General features: G+C 38.6%; 1 protein-coding gene across 1 annotated transcript in view; it reads left to right on the top strand.

Moving 5' to 3' along the window:
* CFAP47 (cilia and flagella associated protein 47) overlaps positions 1 to 15,453 on the top strand; it is a 606,917-nt gene that overhangs the window by 573,182 nt on the left and 18,282 nt on the right. The window contains exon 61 of the mRNA XM_056131098.1: positions 4,094 to 4,255. Within this exon, the coding sequence (XP_055987073.1) occupies positions 4,094 to 4,255 (162 nt within the window). The remainder of the gene's footprint in view (positions 1 to 4,093; positions 4,256 to 15,453) is intronic.

The raw sequence follows: 15,453 nt of genomic DNA, 5'->3' as shown, positions 1-15,453 counted from the left end.
AAATAGCGCTATTGGTGAATACTTGAGAAACCAGTTCATGACAACTTTGTATGCATGATTCATAAACATTTTTAATCACGGGCCACGGGTCACGGGCCTCCCATTGTTCATCGATTTGCTCGAGCGGGCCCAGTAACGTCTCCATCATGAGACTTGTTACTGTGTTTGGCATATCGAATATATCGAATACCTCACGGGTAGCTTGCCAGGCTCTGCCATGCGGGCGAAATACTCTCGGTAGCTTGCCGGGCTCTCTGAGAGGGGCGGAGGAATCGAACTCGGGTCGGCCATGTTGGCCGCGTGTAAGGCAAACGCCCTACCACTCCAGCGATAGCACAGCGCGTACGGCATTTGCCTTGCATGCGGCTGACATTTTTAATATTATGTGAAATTCTAATATTATTTATTCATCCTGTTTTATGTATAAATGTATATATTCATTTATTTTCACCATTCTTTCTCCCACATATATTTGTGATGGTTACTGAAACGTACACAGTTAAATGAGGAAGATCAAAATAGAACCAATAGATCTAAATTATGAAACAGAAGAGTAAGAAATCATTTACACCCAAACTATACTTACCAGCCTACATAATTAAAATAAGTATTAAATTCAGGTTTCTTCCTTATTAGCAAGGTATAAGGGGGAAAATTTAATGTTTTGTTAAAAAGAAAATACAATATTGTTTCACAGCAGTAAATACAAGGTAGATGTTCATATGCATTCTTTCAAAGAATAGTGTTGCACACAATATAAATAATCATAAGGACCCTAGATCATATTTTCTTATATTTTCTTATTTTTTAGTTATTTTTTATTGAATCACTGTGAGATATGCAGTTACAAAGTTGGTCATGATTGAGTGTCAGTTATAGTGTTCTAAAACCCATCCCTTCACCAGTACATATTTCCCACCACTAATGTCCCCAGTTTTCCTCCTGTCTTCCTCTGCCTTGTGCCCACAGCAGCCTGCCTCTATGGCAGATACCTCTCTCTCTCTCTCTCTCTCTCTCTCTCTCTCTCTCTTTCTCTCTCTCTCTCTCTCTCTCTCTCTCTCTGTGTGTTCCTTTTTAAGCACTGTGGTTTGCAATAGTGTTACTGAAAGGGTATCATGCATATCACTTTACCTCCTTTCAGCACTCAGTATGTATCCAGAGTGATCATTTCCAACTATAATTGTCATAGTGGTCCCGTCTCTGTCATAACTGCACTCCCCCTTCCCCTGTGTGGCAAGCTTCCTACCATGGACAAGTCCTCCTGGCCCTTGTTTCTACTGTCTTTGAGTATTATTAACATACTATTTTTATATTATATATTTTCTTAAAAGTGAAAATGTTAATTTTATTTTCATAAAAATCAATGATATAATACAAAAGCATAAAAAACCAATAGTTAATAATACTATGAATCTACTTTAAGATTCTAAGTTAACCCAGTTTTACATATTTTGTAAAATAAAACAGAAATTATGGCTATCATACATCTTAAGGTATCTTTAGAAATAATAATAACCTTGACTTCTTCCTGAATCTTTTCATCAGATCAAAAGAGGAGCAGAGCGAGCTCTCATATTCTATTTCACAGAGCTAGCAGAATACAACTTCAATTAGGAAAAATCATGTATATAGTATTGACCAAAAAAATGATTCACTCTAATTTCTAAAATTGAATGATCTTTCTCATTCTTTAAAAAGCTTACTCAGTAGCTTCTCTTTAATTCAAAGAATTGTCCTGAATGAAAGTTTTCAGTGTTGTTCACTTGACGTAGTTATTCATTCGGTTATTAAAAATTATTTTAGCACGTATAAATAGAAAAAAACCCCTGCACACTTGGAATATATAATCTAGTAAGAGGGGACTAAATGCATAATATTTTGTATTGTTTAGTACTAATCTTAAGAAGAAAAGTAATAGGGGAATAGAAAACTGTGAAGTTGTACATCAGATAAGGGGGATTGTTACACTTCCATGAAGATATGATATCTGAACAAAGATGTCATAAATTGGAAGATCTTGGAAGAATTTTAAAGACAGAGGCAATATTAAATTCAGAAGCCATAGACAGGAAAACATTTGGCATGAACGAGGAATGTTAAAGGAGGTAATGTTTCTCCACTATACATAGGAAAGGAGATAACTTAAAGAATTTGGCCAGGATCTAAATACACAGTGTTTTGTGTCTATGAATTTGTCTCATGCTCAAAACAATAGAAAATGAAAGAAAGATAAATATTTGTGTCACTGATGTAGGGCAGCTTACATACATGATTCATAAAATTCTCGCTGTGTAATGAGCTAATATTATTTTTCTTTTTGGGTCACACCCGGCAATGCACAGGGTTTACTCCTGGCTCATGCACTCAGGAATTATTCCTGGTGGTTCTCTGGGAACCATATGGGATACTGGGAATTGAACCCTGGTCAGGCGCTTGCAAGGCAAACACCCTACCAGCTGTGCTATCACTCCAGCCCCTGAACTAATGTTTTGTCCATTTGTTTCTCTAAGTGTGTACTGAGCTTTTATTTTGTCCATAAATGTACATATTAATTTTGCCACTTTTCGCCTCTGTGATTTGGGATGTTCAGAGATAAACACAAAAATGAATAATAAAAAATAAAATACTAGGTCAATTATAGGAGTCATCGTTTCCTTGTGAGATAAAAAAAACTAGAGGTAGGAAGACCAGTTACTGAATGTGCTCTTGAAGTGGTGTTGAAAGGAATTTAGTTCCACTTACTAAGATAGGAGAATGTTCAGGAGGTAAGTAACATTGCATAACATTCCACTGCCTCAATGGAATACACTGTATTATTAATATACCCTACTGAAGGGATTTTTTTTCAATTTTGATACCAGATTTTTTTTATAGCATGGGTAAATGTGTAGCAAGGAATATTCTTAAACAACTCACTTTAATTCTTTGAAATATATCTGAGAAAAATTACAGAGAGTGAAATTTCTGGTTTTGTATGTGCAACTTAACACATTTAGGAAGACATTGAGTGTTTGGTCCTCCAATTGACTAATTTTACAGCACTCATTTAAAGAGGATAAGTGTTCACAGAAAACTGTGAAACTGAAGAAATTTAGATAAAAGGATCATGGTGCCCGTCTCCAGTATATGATATTGCAACCACCCCATTACATGTGTGAGTATGAGTGTTTTCCTTCTTAAGCAAAAAAAAAAGAAAGAAAGAAAAAGAAAAAAAAAAGAAAAAAAAAGAAACTGGTAAACCATCTTCAACCTGTCTTTTCAATTTTATTCCTGAACAAATGCTTAGAATGGCTGTCTCCTCTCTCTTCATTAATTCACCAGCGACAGAATTATATGTCACTGTGTAAGGTTTTGTGTTATCTTTATCAATGGCGATTTAATTTCTTTAAAGCTTTAAGCCAATTTTATAGGGCTAAGTGTTCACAGAAAATATAATTTTCTGTGTGAAGCAATAGTTGAAAGTGCTTCTCATGGTGCTTCATTTTGAACAGAAAATCTCCATTTGGAATGACTATTAGTGTTAACAATTAGGTTCATTAGGCTAACCTCTTCCCTAGACTCTTAAAAGTTATGATATTCTCTTCTGGTTACAGAAAATTGGCAGCACCAATTCTGCATATACTACTGGTTCTTAGTTAATAATTAGAGAGTAGATAAGATGTTGTACAAAATAATTACCTGAAAGAGAAATTATGATATAAATTGTAATCTAAAATGGTTCTTAAAATGTAACTTAGTCATAAATATATCTTTAATAATTATAATTCGGGGCTGGAGTGATAGCACAGCGGGTTGGGTGTTTGCCTTGCATGCAGCCAACCCGAGTTCAATTCCCAGCATCCCATATGGTCCCCCGAGCACCGCCAGGAATAATTCCTGAGTGCATGAGCCAGGAATATCCCCTGTGCATCGCCGGGTGTAACCCAAAAAAAAGCAAAAAAAAAAAGAATTATAATGCCTGGTGATATTACCAAAATGCCAGATTTACATTAGATGTTGATCTACTGTATTGTACTATCTTTACTCATTTTTCTATAGTATACTTTGTGATCTCTTTCTTTCTCTCTCCCACCCTCACTCTCTATTTTTTAAGGGCTAAAATTTCACTGACAATACAGTGTGCAACAGATGGGATCTGGAGATACCCCATGTTGTTGGTTGCTAAACAACCTAACCCGGATGGTATCATTAATATTGAAGGAGTTGGTTTAAATAAAGAAGCTTACCTTGAGTTCTATCTGACAACAGCTTCCAGGTAATAATTCAAGTAAAAGTATGAAACTGGTTTTGCGAATGTAATTTATGCTGAATTGGGAAGCAAAATTTAAGGTAACTAATTCTATGTGTTCCTTTGCTAGTTATTCTGGTGCATTGCTTCTGTGACTAAAGCTTCAACTATTTACTAATTTTATTTAAAAATAGGATAGTAAAGGCTACCTAGTGAATACCAAAGCAGAAGCAAAAGTAAACAATTAGTTATTTAAATTTTGCATAGCCTTTCTATTTCTGAAAGAATAATGCGTTTTTTCAAAGAAAAATGCTTTTCAATATATTTTAATTGTGGATTATCAGGTGGTTTAACTAATTAGAGATTATTGGGTAACATTGGTGCCATTTTATGTGTTTTTATCTGTTCTTTATAACTATCTTTGTTAAGCGTGTGATAACAGGTAGCATAACAATTATACTTTCATCTACTTTACATATAATACATTTTACACTGTTTACAAGGAATACTATGTATACTGGAAAAATAGTTCTTTGTAATCATGCATTTCAATCGCTTTTTTTTAAAACAATTCATAGACTTTTTAACCATGACTGCTTTCCAGATTAGAGTCTATATCTCCCCCTCCTTCCCCTCAAGGTCCTTCTTTCACCCTAGTTCTCGGGCAGTGGTTTGCTTTTTTTCTTTGTCTCTATTACCTTTTGGGGGAAGGTATTTCATTTTAAAAAGTAATTTAGGGAATTGGAGTGATATTAGTGGGCAGAGTGTTTGCCTTGCACACAACCAACCTGGGTCCAATTCCCGGCACTCCATACAGTACCACAAATCCTGCTAGGATTTGTTCTTAAGCCCAGAGCCAGGAGTAAACCCTACGGATCACCAGGTGTGGTGCTTCCCCCCCAAAAATAATTCAGAATACAAAACAAATTAAAACTTAATATCTTGCCTCTTTGGAGGGGGGTCTTTCCAGTGGTACTCAAGGGGGTCACTCCTCGTGACCCAGTGGTGCAGACCTCATGATTTGTTTCTGGGGCGTGGTAATGTGGTGTTGTTCAGGCCTAGCAATGCTGGAGCCCCCCAGGACTATGTCAGTGGTGCTCAGGTACAATCAGGGGTACACTTAGCAGTGTTCAGGAAATCATGCAGTGCCTGTGATCAAATTTGATTCCTCACAAGGTAAGCACTCTATCCTCCTTTCCTTAGACACCATGATCTATAGTACAGTTAATGATATGTACACAGTTTTCCAACACTGACGGTGGTCCACTTCCGTCCACCACTCTCTCTGGGTCTCCCCTTCAAATCCCCCATCCCCAAGCCCATCTCCCCTCCACAATAAGCTCAGTTATGTAGACCAGATCTCAGATTCTGTTGCAACACTAGTCCAATAGACAAGATCTGCAAAAACTCAAGTGCCCCGTAAGAGGTGGCTGGATAAGAAATTATGGTACATATTATACACAGTACACTGCTACTCAGCTGTAACAAGAGATGAAATAACGCAGTTTATTACTATCTGGATGGAACTGGAAGGAATCAGACTGACTGACATTAGTCAGAAGGAGAGGGACAGATACAGAATGAGCTCTCACATTGGGGATATAAAGAAGCATAGCAGGGAATGAACAAGGAGCCAAAGGCAACAGAACCAGTACTTTTTGTTTAACTCTTTTCAAAAATGTTTTAGGTGTACAAAAATCAAAAATAAGGTATAAATTTTATCATACACATGTGCTGGTTTCTCCTGCAAGTTGAGAAAACTTCCTTCTATTCCTATCTTTAGCATTGAACTTGTTGAATTTGCCAAATGAATTCTCTGTATTTATTGATGTGATTACATAATTTTATTAATCTTTTGGCTTGGTGGATTCTGTTCAACAAATTTTCTGATGGTGAACCAGCCTTACACACCTTACATCCCATTTGGTCACATTGTATGACTCCATTCTATTTTTTTTCATTCTTGGTCACATTGTATGACTCCATTTCTATTTTTTTTTATTCTATTTTTTTTAGTTCAGTTCACTGTTCTTTTGCTGAAGCTGTGTGCATCTCCATTCATGACTTATATTGGGGTTTAGTTTTCTTTTAATATCTTTGTCCTATTTTGACATTAGGTTAATGCTAATTTCATAGAATGTGTTAGGATATATTTTTCCTAATTATATCTGAAAGAGATGTAGTTAAATTGTATAATTTCTTCCACAAAATTTTGATAGACTTTTCCAGTGAGCCCATCTGGAACAGGTGCTTTCTGTTTGGGACTATGATTCAGTATTGGTTCAATTTCTTTAATAGCTAGAGGCCTAATTACATAATCTATACTTGTGTGAGATTTGGCAGGTTGTATATTTCAGTGAATCCATTTTATTTAAAATATTATGTCCGTGGATATTTGTGTATTCTTTTATCATTGTCTTAATTTCTTTGGAATCTGTAGTGACATCTTTCATTTCTGAAATTGGTTTTCTCTATTAATTTTCCATTTTAATTGAATTGAGTTCTGTGCTGATTCTTATTACTTTGTTTGTTTTCTTGGCCACACATGGCTGTGCTCAGCACTTGCTCCTGGCTCTGTACCCAAGGATCACTCCTTGTGGCGTTCTGGAGACCGTGTGCTACGGGGAATTTGAATTTGGGTAGGCCATGCAAGGCAAGCACCTTAAACCCTGTACCGCACCCTCAGCCCAGATTCTTAAAGATTTCCTTTTGTTTACTTAGGTTTAACTTACTTTTCTTGTTTTCCAGAGTAGACATTTAGATTATGACTTTAAATTTTTTTCTTGGGCAACATATGTAATCAGAAGTATAGATTTCACTGCTTCCCACACATCATAATGAATTTTATTTTTATGAAGATAGTTAAAATTTTCTCATGAATTTTTTTCTTTTTTTCTGTTTTCCCCTTATCATTTATTTATTTTTAATTTGTTTTTATTTTATTGAATCACTATGAGATAACAGTTACAAACTTAAAAACTTGCATGATTATGTTTTGGTCATACAATTTTCGAGTACCCATCTCTCCACCCGTTCCCATTCTCCATAATCAATGTTTCCAGTATCCCTCTTGCCCCCTTCCTGCCCCCTCACCCCTCCTGCCTCTGTGGTAGGCACATTCCCTCTTTCTCTCTCCTTCTGGGTGTTATGGTTTGCAGTACAAGGTAGTAAGCAGCCATCACGTTATGAAATATTTTCTTTGGCCTACATACTCTTTAGAAGTCACTGTCACTGTCCTCCCATTGTTCATCGATTTGCTCGAGTGGGCTCAGTAATGTCTCCATTGGAGATTTTGTTGTTACTGTGTTTGGCATATCGAATACATCACGGGTAGCTTGCCAGGCTCTGCCGTGCGGGCGAGATACTCTCAGTAGCTTGCCGGGCTCTCCGAGAGGGGTGGAGGAATCGAACTCGAGTCGGCCATGTTGACTGCGTGCAAGGCAAACGCCCTACCGCTGTGCTATCGCTTTTAAATTCACTTTTTAAAATTTTTATTATTGAAACACCATGAGGTACAGTTGTAGACTTACAAACTTTTGTGCTTGGGTTTCAATTATACAATGTATACAATTTTCGAGTACCCATCCCTCCACAAATGCCCATTTTCCACAACCACTGATCCCAGTACCCCTCCCACCCTTCTTCCCCCCCATCCCAGCTGCCTCTGTGGCAGTGAATTCCCTTTTGTTTTCTCTCTCCTTTAGGGAGCTATGGTTTTCAAAAGAGGCATTGAGTGGCAATCATGTTCGGTCTATACTTTCAGCAGGCATCTCCTATCCTGGAAGGATCCTCTCAACGCCCTTTATTTTATGCTACCTTCTCTATCTGAGCTGCCTTTTGCCCCAGCATGTGCAGCTGGCCTCCAAGCCACGGAGTAAACCTCCTGGTACTTATCTTGGCTATTCTTGGGTGTTAGTCTCCTACTTTGTTACTTTATGGTCCCCAGATGAATGCAGTCTTTCTATGTCTGTCCCTCTCTTTCTGACTAATTTCACTTAGCATGATACTTCCCATGTAGTACCACTTGTATGTAAATTTCATGACTTCATCCTTTCTAACAGCTACATAGTACTATATATCACCACTGTTTTCGGACCATGAGGGTTTCACCAGAAAAAATCAGCTGTGAATCTTAAGGATGCTCCTTTATAGGAAATTTCTTTCTTTGATCTTGCTGCTTTCAGAATTTTGTCTCTATCTAAGGTTTTGGTCATTTTGATAAGGATTTGTCTTGGGGTATTTTTATTAGGATTTCTTCTAGATGGTACCCTTTGGGCCTCCTTCATGTGGTTGCATGTTTTCTTAAGCTCTGGAAACGTCATAATGATTATGTCTTTGACAGTTTCTTCTTCATCAGGATTTTCTTCCTGTCCCTCTGTGACTCTAATAATTCTTATATTACTCCTCTTGGCTTCATCACGATCTTCTCTTGCCAACTGTTCCCGAATTGTTCGTCTCTTTTCCATTTTCTGATCTTTTCTGGAGAATCTCTGGACTTCATCTTCGAGCTCACTGATTCTGTCCACAGCAGTTGTTACTCTGTTGCTGAGGCCTTCCACTGATTTTTCAATTAACCTACCAGGATATTCAGGTCTGACATTTCCTAATTTTGTTTGCATTTTCCTCACATCTACCTTCAAATCCTCATCTTTTATTGTCATTGCTTCCCATTGTTTCTTTTAGCTCCCTAAGCATCCTCAGTAGCTCCCTTCTAAATTCCTTGTCAGAGAGGTTGTTCTGCACTTCATTACTGTTGGTGTCTTCTGTGCTAGCCTCTTCACTAAGTAAGCTTGGTGGGCTTCTGTGTTGCTTTAGCATTGTTACCTGTGTGGTTTAGACCTTCACACTCACTGTTACTATTCTGCTTCAGATGCAGGATTAATTGAGATGGGCTTAATGAATTATTGGCTAATGTGTTTCTGGTGGGCTGGAGCGATAGCACAGCGGTAGGGCACTTGCCTTACAAGCGGCCAACATGGCCGACCGAGTTTGATTCCTCCGCCCCTCTCGGAGAGCCCAGCAAGCCATGGAGAGTATCTTGCCTGCACGGCAGAGCCTGGTAAGCTACCCGTGATGTATTCGATATGCCAAACACAGTAACAACAAGTCTCATAATGGAGACGTTACTGGGCCCGCTCGAGCAAATCGATGAACAATGGGAGGACCGTGTTTCTGGTGGTTAAGCTAACCTAGTGAAAGTTCCATCTAAGAGGGTAACTTATGGTTCCTATGGGATATGTAGGGGGAGAATAACGCGGCTGTGGCACTGGGAAAGGGCCCTGCTGCCGGGTGGTTACCTGGATGAATGAGGAGAGGGTGCCCGGAATGATTCAGCTTTGCTTTCGCGCAGTGTGCCTCAATTCCCAACCCCCGCAGACCAAGGGTGAAAACAAGCCATTCTCAGGGGATCTAGTTAGATGCACAGCCCCAGGTAAGGGCCCTGCTGCCGGGTGGGTACCTGGATGAATGAGCTAAATTCTTTAAGTTAAATTCCATTGTGGCATAACAACAGACATTGTGTAATTATTATTCTTTTAAATTTGTCAAGCTGTGGTTTTTTTTTATTGTATTACTGTGACTCGGTTCCAGGCTATTCTCACTCGGGGCACCCCAGAGGGGGCAGGCAAGAGCCCTCCCCACCCCAAGTGACCCAGCCCTGGTAGCCGACCTCCACTACCCAACTGCTGCCACGCTCCAGGCCACTTTCCACACTCTCGGGCCGAGCCTCACATATGAGTGAACATATTCCTGGACACATGATAAGACACTCCCTACCCATTTTCCATAGTTACCACACCATGTTTGATGGAGTTCAGACAGTAGGCAACAAATCATGGAGAAATATATATATATATATATATATATATATATATATATATATATATGAGACCCGGCAAGCTACAGAGAGTATCCCGCCCACACAGGCAGAGCCTGGCAAGCTCCCCGTGGTGTATTCGATATGCCAAAACCAATAACTATAACAGGTCTCATTCCCCTGACCCTGAAAGAACCTCCAATCATTGGGAAAGATGAGTAAGGTGAGGCTGATAAAATCTCAGGGCTGGAAGGAATAGAGACATTACTGTTACCCACTCAAGTAAATCGACGAACAACAGGATGATAGTGACAGTGATACAGTGATACTATGAATTAGAGTACTGTTAGTGTTAGTCTCCTATATTTGTTCCAACACCACACACAGTACCAGAGTGAGTGTTTGCTTCCCTCCACCAAAGTTCCAAAGGCCCCTCTCATTCAACAATCACCACCCCCTCCACAGACCCTGCAAAAAATGGAGTTCTGTGGACCAAATCTTCAGTTTTGTTTCCTTAGGGCATTTGATGCTCTCTTACTATGTATCTTCATATCTCACACATGAGAGATATCATTCTTTCCCTCTGGCTGACTTCATTCAGCATGACAAGGTGTGTTTTCAGGCTTAATATAGTCTACCTTAGTTAATGTTCCATGTCAATTTAAAAAAAATGGATTCTGCTGTTTTTGGATAAAAGTGACTATATATGTTAATTGTAACCCATTATTGATGATGCTATTGGTTTCAATTGTGCCTTTACTGATTTTCTGCCCACAGGATCAATTACTGAGTAGTACTGAAGTCTCCAACTATGACACTAGATTCATTTATTTTGCCTTACAGTTTTGACTCTGTTATAGGAAACTATTACAAATTATATGTACTGTTGGATACTTGGATCCTTAATCATTATATAATGATATTCTCTATCCCGGGCTGAAGCAATAGCACAGCTGGTAGGGCAGTTTCCCTTGCTCACGGCCGACCGGAGTTCGATTCTTCCGCCCCTCTTGAAGAGTGTGGCAAGCTGTTGAGAGTATCCCGCCCACACAGCAGAGCCTGGCAAGCTCCCTGTGGCATATTCGATATGCCAAACACAGTAACAAGTCTCACAATGGAGACGTTACTGGTGCCTGCTCAAGGAAATTGATGAACAATGGGAGGACAGTGCTACAGTGCTACTACAGTGCTACAGTGCTAATTTTTTCGCTGTAAATTATTTTTTAGTATCTTGTAGTGTGGTGTGTGAAGAGGATAAGAGTTCTATAGTCGGATTATTAGCCCACAGTCTGTTAGTGAACTTATTTCCAAGACAATGAATTTCACAAGAGTTGCTTACTTCCCCTCACCTCGCCTATACATGGGAAAGGATGGCTAGATTGGACTGGAACTGGATATTTTCCTTCTTCAGGTTAAGAACAGAGTTCTCTGGGATATTTGATAAAGGTTCCTTCTCATTTCCACTGCAGAATCCCTAAGGAAATTTTGTCCCCAAGGAATGTATTTGGTTTACCTCATTTTAAGATGAGCATTTTGTTTTGTCTTTCCCTCTCTGTGGAATCCAAGATTTTTTATTGATTGTTCAATCTGTTCAGCTTTTCTTAGGTTTGGGTGGTCTGCTACAGGTTTAACATTAGTAACTAGAAAACAACTCCAATAAGAAGTCTTTTGCTCTCTTACTATGTATCTTCATATCTGACTTTATTCATATCTGATGTTCAGTAATTTTTATAAAAAAAATTCTGACTCTGTTGCATACATTTCGTCAAATTCAAAATGTCCGAAATAGTGTTAACCGTTTGTTCTGCATTACTGTTAGTTTTGGAAAGTACAGAATCAACAGGAAGTTAATGCTATTCACCGTATTTTAAATATACCATACTTACATATAGGTTTTCCCTAATATTCTATATTTATTATTCCATTTTAGTAACATTGGTTTATAATGTTTTATGTGCACTGGTTTATACCTCTTCAAATGTATTTTGTCACACCATGCCCACCACTAACACTCTTTGTTTAAAGTAAATACTAGGGCCTGAGGGTAATTACAAGATTTTTTATTATAGTTTGTATAGGTCTGTTTCCTTTTTAATGAAAGTAAAATTGTTTTCTGAAAAAAAGAGGGTTAAGCATTGATAAGTGGAGAAAAAAAAAGGTTTTTTTATTACTGAAGCTTAGTGAACACATTAGCAACGTTATGCTGCTTAGAACCCAAGAAGTGGGATATGGGAACGCAGCAGTTTAAGTTACTGCTTTCTCTGTTTCTAAAACAAATGACTTCCTTGCCTGTCCATCACAGTGCCTCATGTTGGTCCCAATATTTGCTATAGAAATCATCTTTACAACACTATAGGGCATGCCTGAACATATTAAATAGACTTAGTGACAAATAAATAATGGGAAGTTAAATGTATTAAACTCACATTTGATATTTAATTGGGGTTCACCTAATCATCTTAAATCTATTATAGTGTTTTCAGTAGCTTCCAAAGATCTTTCAAGTTATAGATACTTTTTACGTATAACTTTAATGTATTCAAAATGTTTTCAACGCTAGTGAAATAATTTCAACTGACTATCATTATCAGTAATTTCTTTAAATGCAATGCTAGAAAAATGGAATTAATCCCCTCAATTATATATTGTACCAAATATTATAATTTGCCAGTCTTAATTCTTATACATACATTATCTCACTAATACCAGACTACTACTTCCAGTGGTTTTCATTCCATACTTGAGTTATTGGGCTGGAGCGTTAGCACAGGGGGCGGGGCATTTGCCTTGCACACAGCCGACCGACCCAGGTTTGATTCTTCTGCCCCTCTCTGAGAGCCCGGCAAGCTACCGAGAGTATCCTGCCTCCACAGCAAAGCCTGGCAATCTCCTCGTGACGTATTTGATATGCTAAAAACAGTAACAACAAATCTCACAATGGAGACTTTACTGGTGCCCACTCGAGCAAATCAATGAATAACAGGAGCACAGTGCAGTGCTACTTGAGTTATTGCAGTTATTTCATTAGATTCTCTACCTGTAGTCATTTTTATTTCAATCCATCTTAAGCACTGCAGTGAAACCAATCTCCTTAAAACATTAACATATATGTCTCTTTGTCAGAAGTTTTTGACAGTTCTATGTTACTTACCCACAGTGGCATTTAAATTATGCATGCTGTTCATGATTTTAGCCTATTCAGACTTTGCAGATTTCCTCTCCGCTGTTTAAAAGAGTTCTACTATAGTCTGAAAAAAAAACACTATTCTTAGAAACTGTCTTACCAATAACTCCTTATTACCTGTCTTCATCTTCTTTCTGCTTCTAAAATGCCTTTCTTAACTGTCCTCCAAACTTGTAAATTATACTCTGTTCCTTTTATCACATTATAATCTTTCTTGACCAGTCAAAACCTAAATGTCTATAGTACTCTGTTAACCAGCATGTGTTGATTTTCTTTTAATGTATGTGCCTTATCTTCCCAATAAGGTGAGATTTATATGCAAATGTATATACATATTCTTATAAATAAATCCAGATATAGATTCCTTAGTGTTTCCTTAGGCTATATAGGGTTTTTTTCTATTTATCTTGTTTTTGTCTTTCCAATAATACACTCGGTTGAGGATTATTTCTTACTTAATATCAACCTTAGAAAAATAATTTTTTACTTTGTTTATTCAACAGAATTTCTAAAGATAAATATTCCAGTTAGGCCACTGTAATGCTAGTGTTTTCAGAAAAAATTGTTATTGTGTGTAAGAAAACAAAAGAGCACTCTAACATAATATAAAAATATAAACTCAGTATAAAACTCAGAGAGTGAGCATTTATTTTGGAGGATTATAAGATTCAAATGTTATTTGCTTCCTGTAAATACTTACATCAGCATTATTATTCAACAGATACTAATTTAGTTGTGAAATCAACTAAAAGGTACTCTACTATTTGCTGCATCTAATACAAAGATGGAGCATTAAACATATATTATTAGAAAATAATCATATGGAAAGGTGATGTTTTATCCAGATTATATTTTATGGTTTAGAAGTGGGGCTGGAGTGATAGCACAGCGGGTAGGGCGTTTGCCTTACAAGCGGCCAACATGGCCGACCCGAGTTCGATTCCTCCGCCCCTCTCGGAGAGCCCGGCAAGCTACCGAGAGTATTCGATATGCCAGACACAGTAACAACAAGGTCTCCAATGGAGATGTTACTGGGCCCGCTCGAGCAAATCGACGATCAACGGGAGGGTCTTTACCTTTACCTTTACCTTAGAAGTGAGCATTGTTATTACATTTGTAAAGTTGCTACCTAGGTGGTCAAGTTATTTCAATCAACACACATTTTATGTTATTTTATTTTATTTGCGGGCTGGAGCAATAGCACAGCAGGTAGGGCATTTGCCTTTCACGCAGCCCACATGGCCGACCCGAGTTCGATTCCTCCGCCCCTCTCGGAGAGCCCGGCAAGCTACTGAGAGTATTTCGCCTGCAAGGAAAAGCATAGCAAGCTACCCATGACATATTCGATATGCCAAACACGGTAACAACAAGTCTCACAATGGAGACTATACTGGGATCGCTTGAGCAAATCGATGAACAATGGGAGGACAGTGCTATTTTATTTTCATTTGAGGTCCATACCGGCCAAGCTGAGGCCAAGTAAGTGCTCAGAGGTCACTCCTGATAGTGCTGAAGGAATAGCCGTGGATTAAACCTGGGTCAGCCCCTTAACCCCTGTTCTCTCTCTCTACTCTCTCTCCCCCCCCTCCCTCCTTCCTTCCCTCTCTCTCTCCTCTGCCCCCAACCCCCTATACCCCCCCGTCAATGAACATTTTAAACTGAATCTGGAACTCTCATTTGCAAGGCAGATTAGGAAGAGGAGTGAAGTTTAAGGAAGAAGATATAGTATTTGCAAAGTTTCAGAAGATGTGACAGTGAGTCAACTGAAAGGGGAAAAATGTAGAATTGCTGGAATTTGAAGACAATGCAGGAGGGTGGGCACAAGTTGGGCAAATTTGGAAATCATTCAGAAGTAGTTAATAAGAGAACCATAGGGGCTTCTTAAGTCTTTTATTCATCACTCCTCTGGAGCAGAACAGAATGAACTATTTCTGATTTGTTAATTCAGTAGCTATGTAGATGGGCTGGAGTGATAGCACAGCGGGTAGGGCGTTCGCCTTACAAGGGGCCAACATGGCCGACCCGAGTTCAATTCCTCCGCCCCTCTCGGAGAGCCTGGCAAGCTACCGAGAGTATTCGATATGCCAAACACAGTAACAACAAAGTCTCCAATGGAGACGTTACTGGGCCCGCTGGAGCAAATCGACGATCAACGGGAGGGCCTTTACCTTTACCTTTATGTAGATAACTTTGTTCTTTCTGCTGGGCTCCTGAGTCTGCCATGCA

This window comes from Sorex fumeus, unplaced genomic scaffold (assembly GCF_029834395.1).
Source record: "Sorex fumeus unplaced genomic scaffold, SorFum_2.1 ptg000086l, whole genome shotgun sequence".
Classification (NCBI taxonomy): domain Eukaryota; kingdom Metazoa; phylum Chordata; class Mammalia; order Eulipotyphla; family Soricidae; genus Sorex; species Sorex fumeus.
The sequence above is the reverse complement of the archived record's forward strand: the minus strand, read 5'-3'. Positions and strand labels throughout refer to the sequence as shown.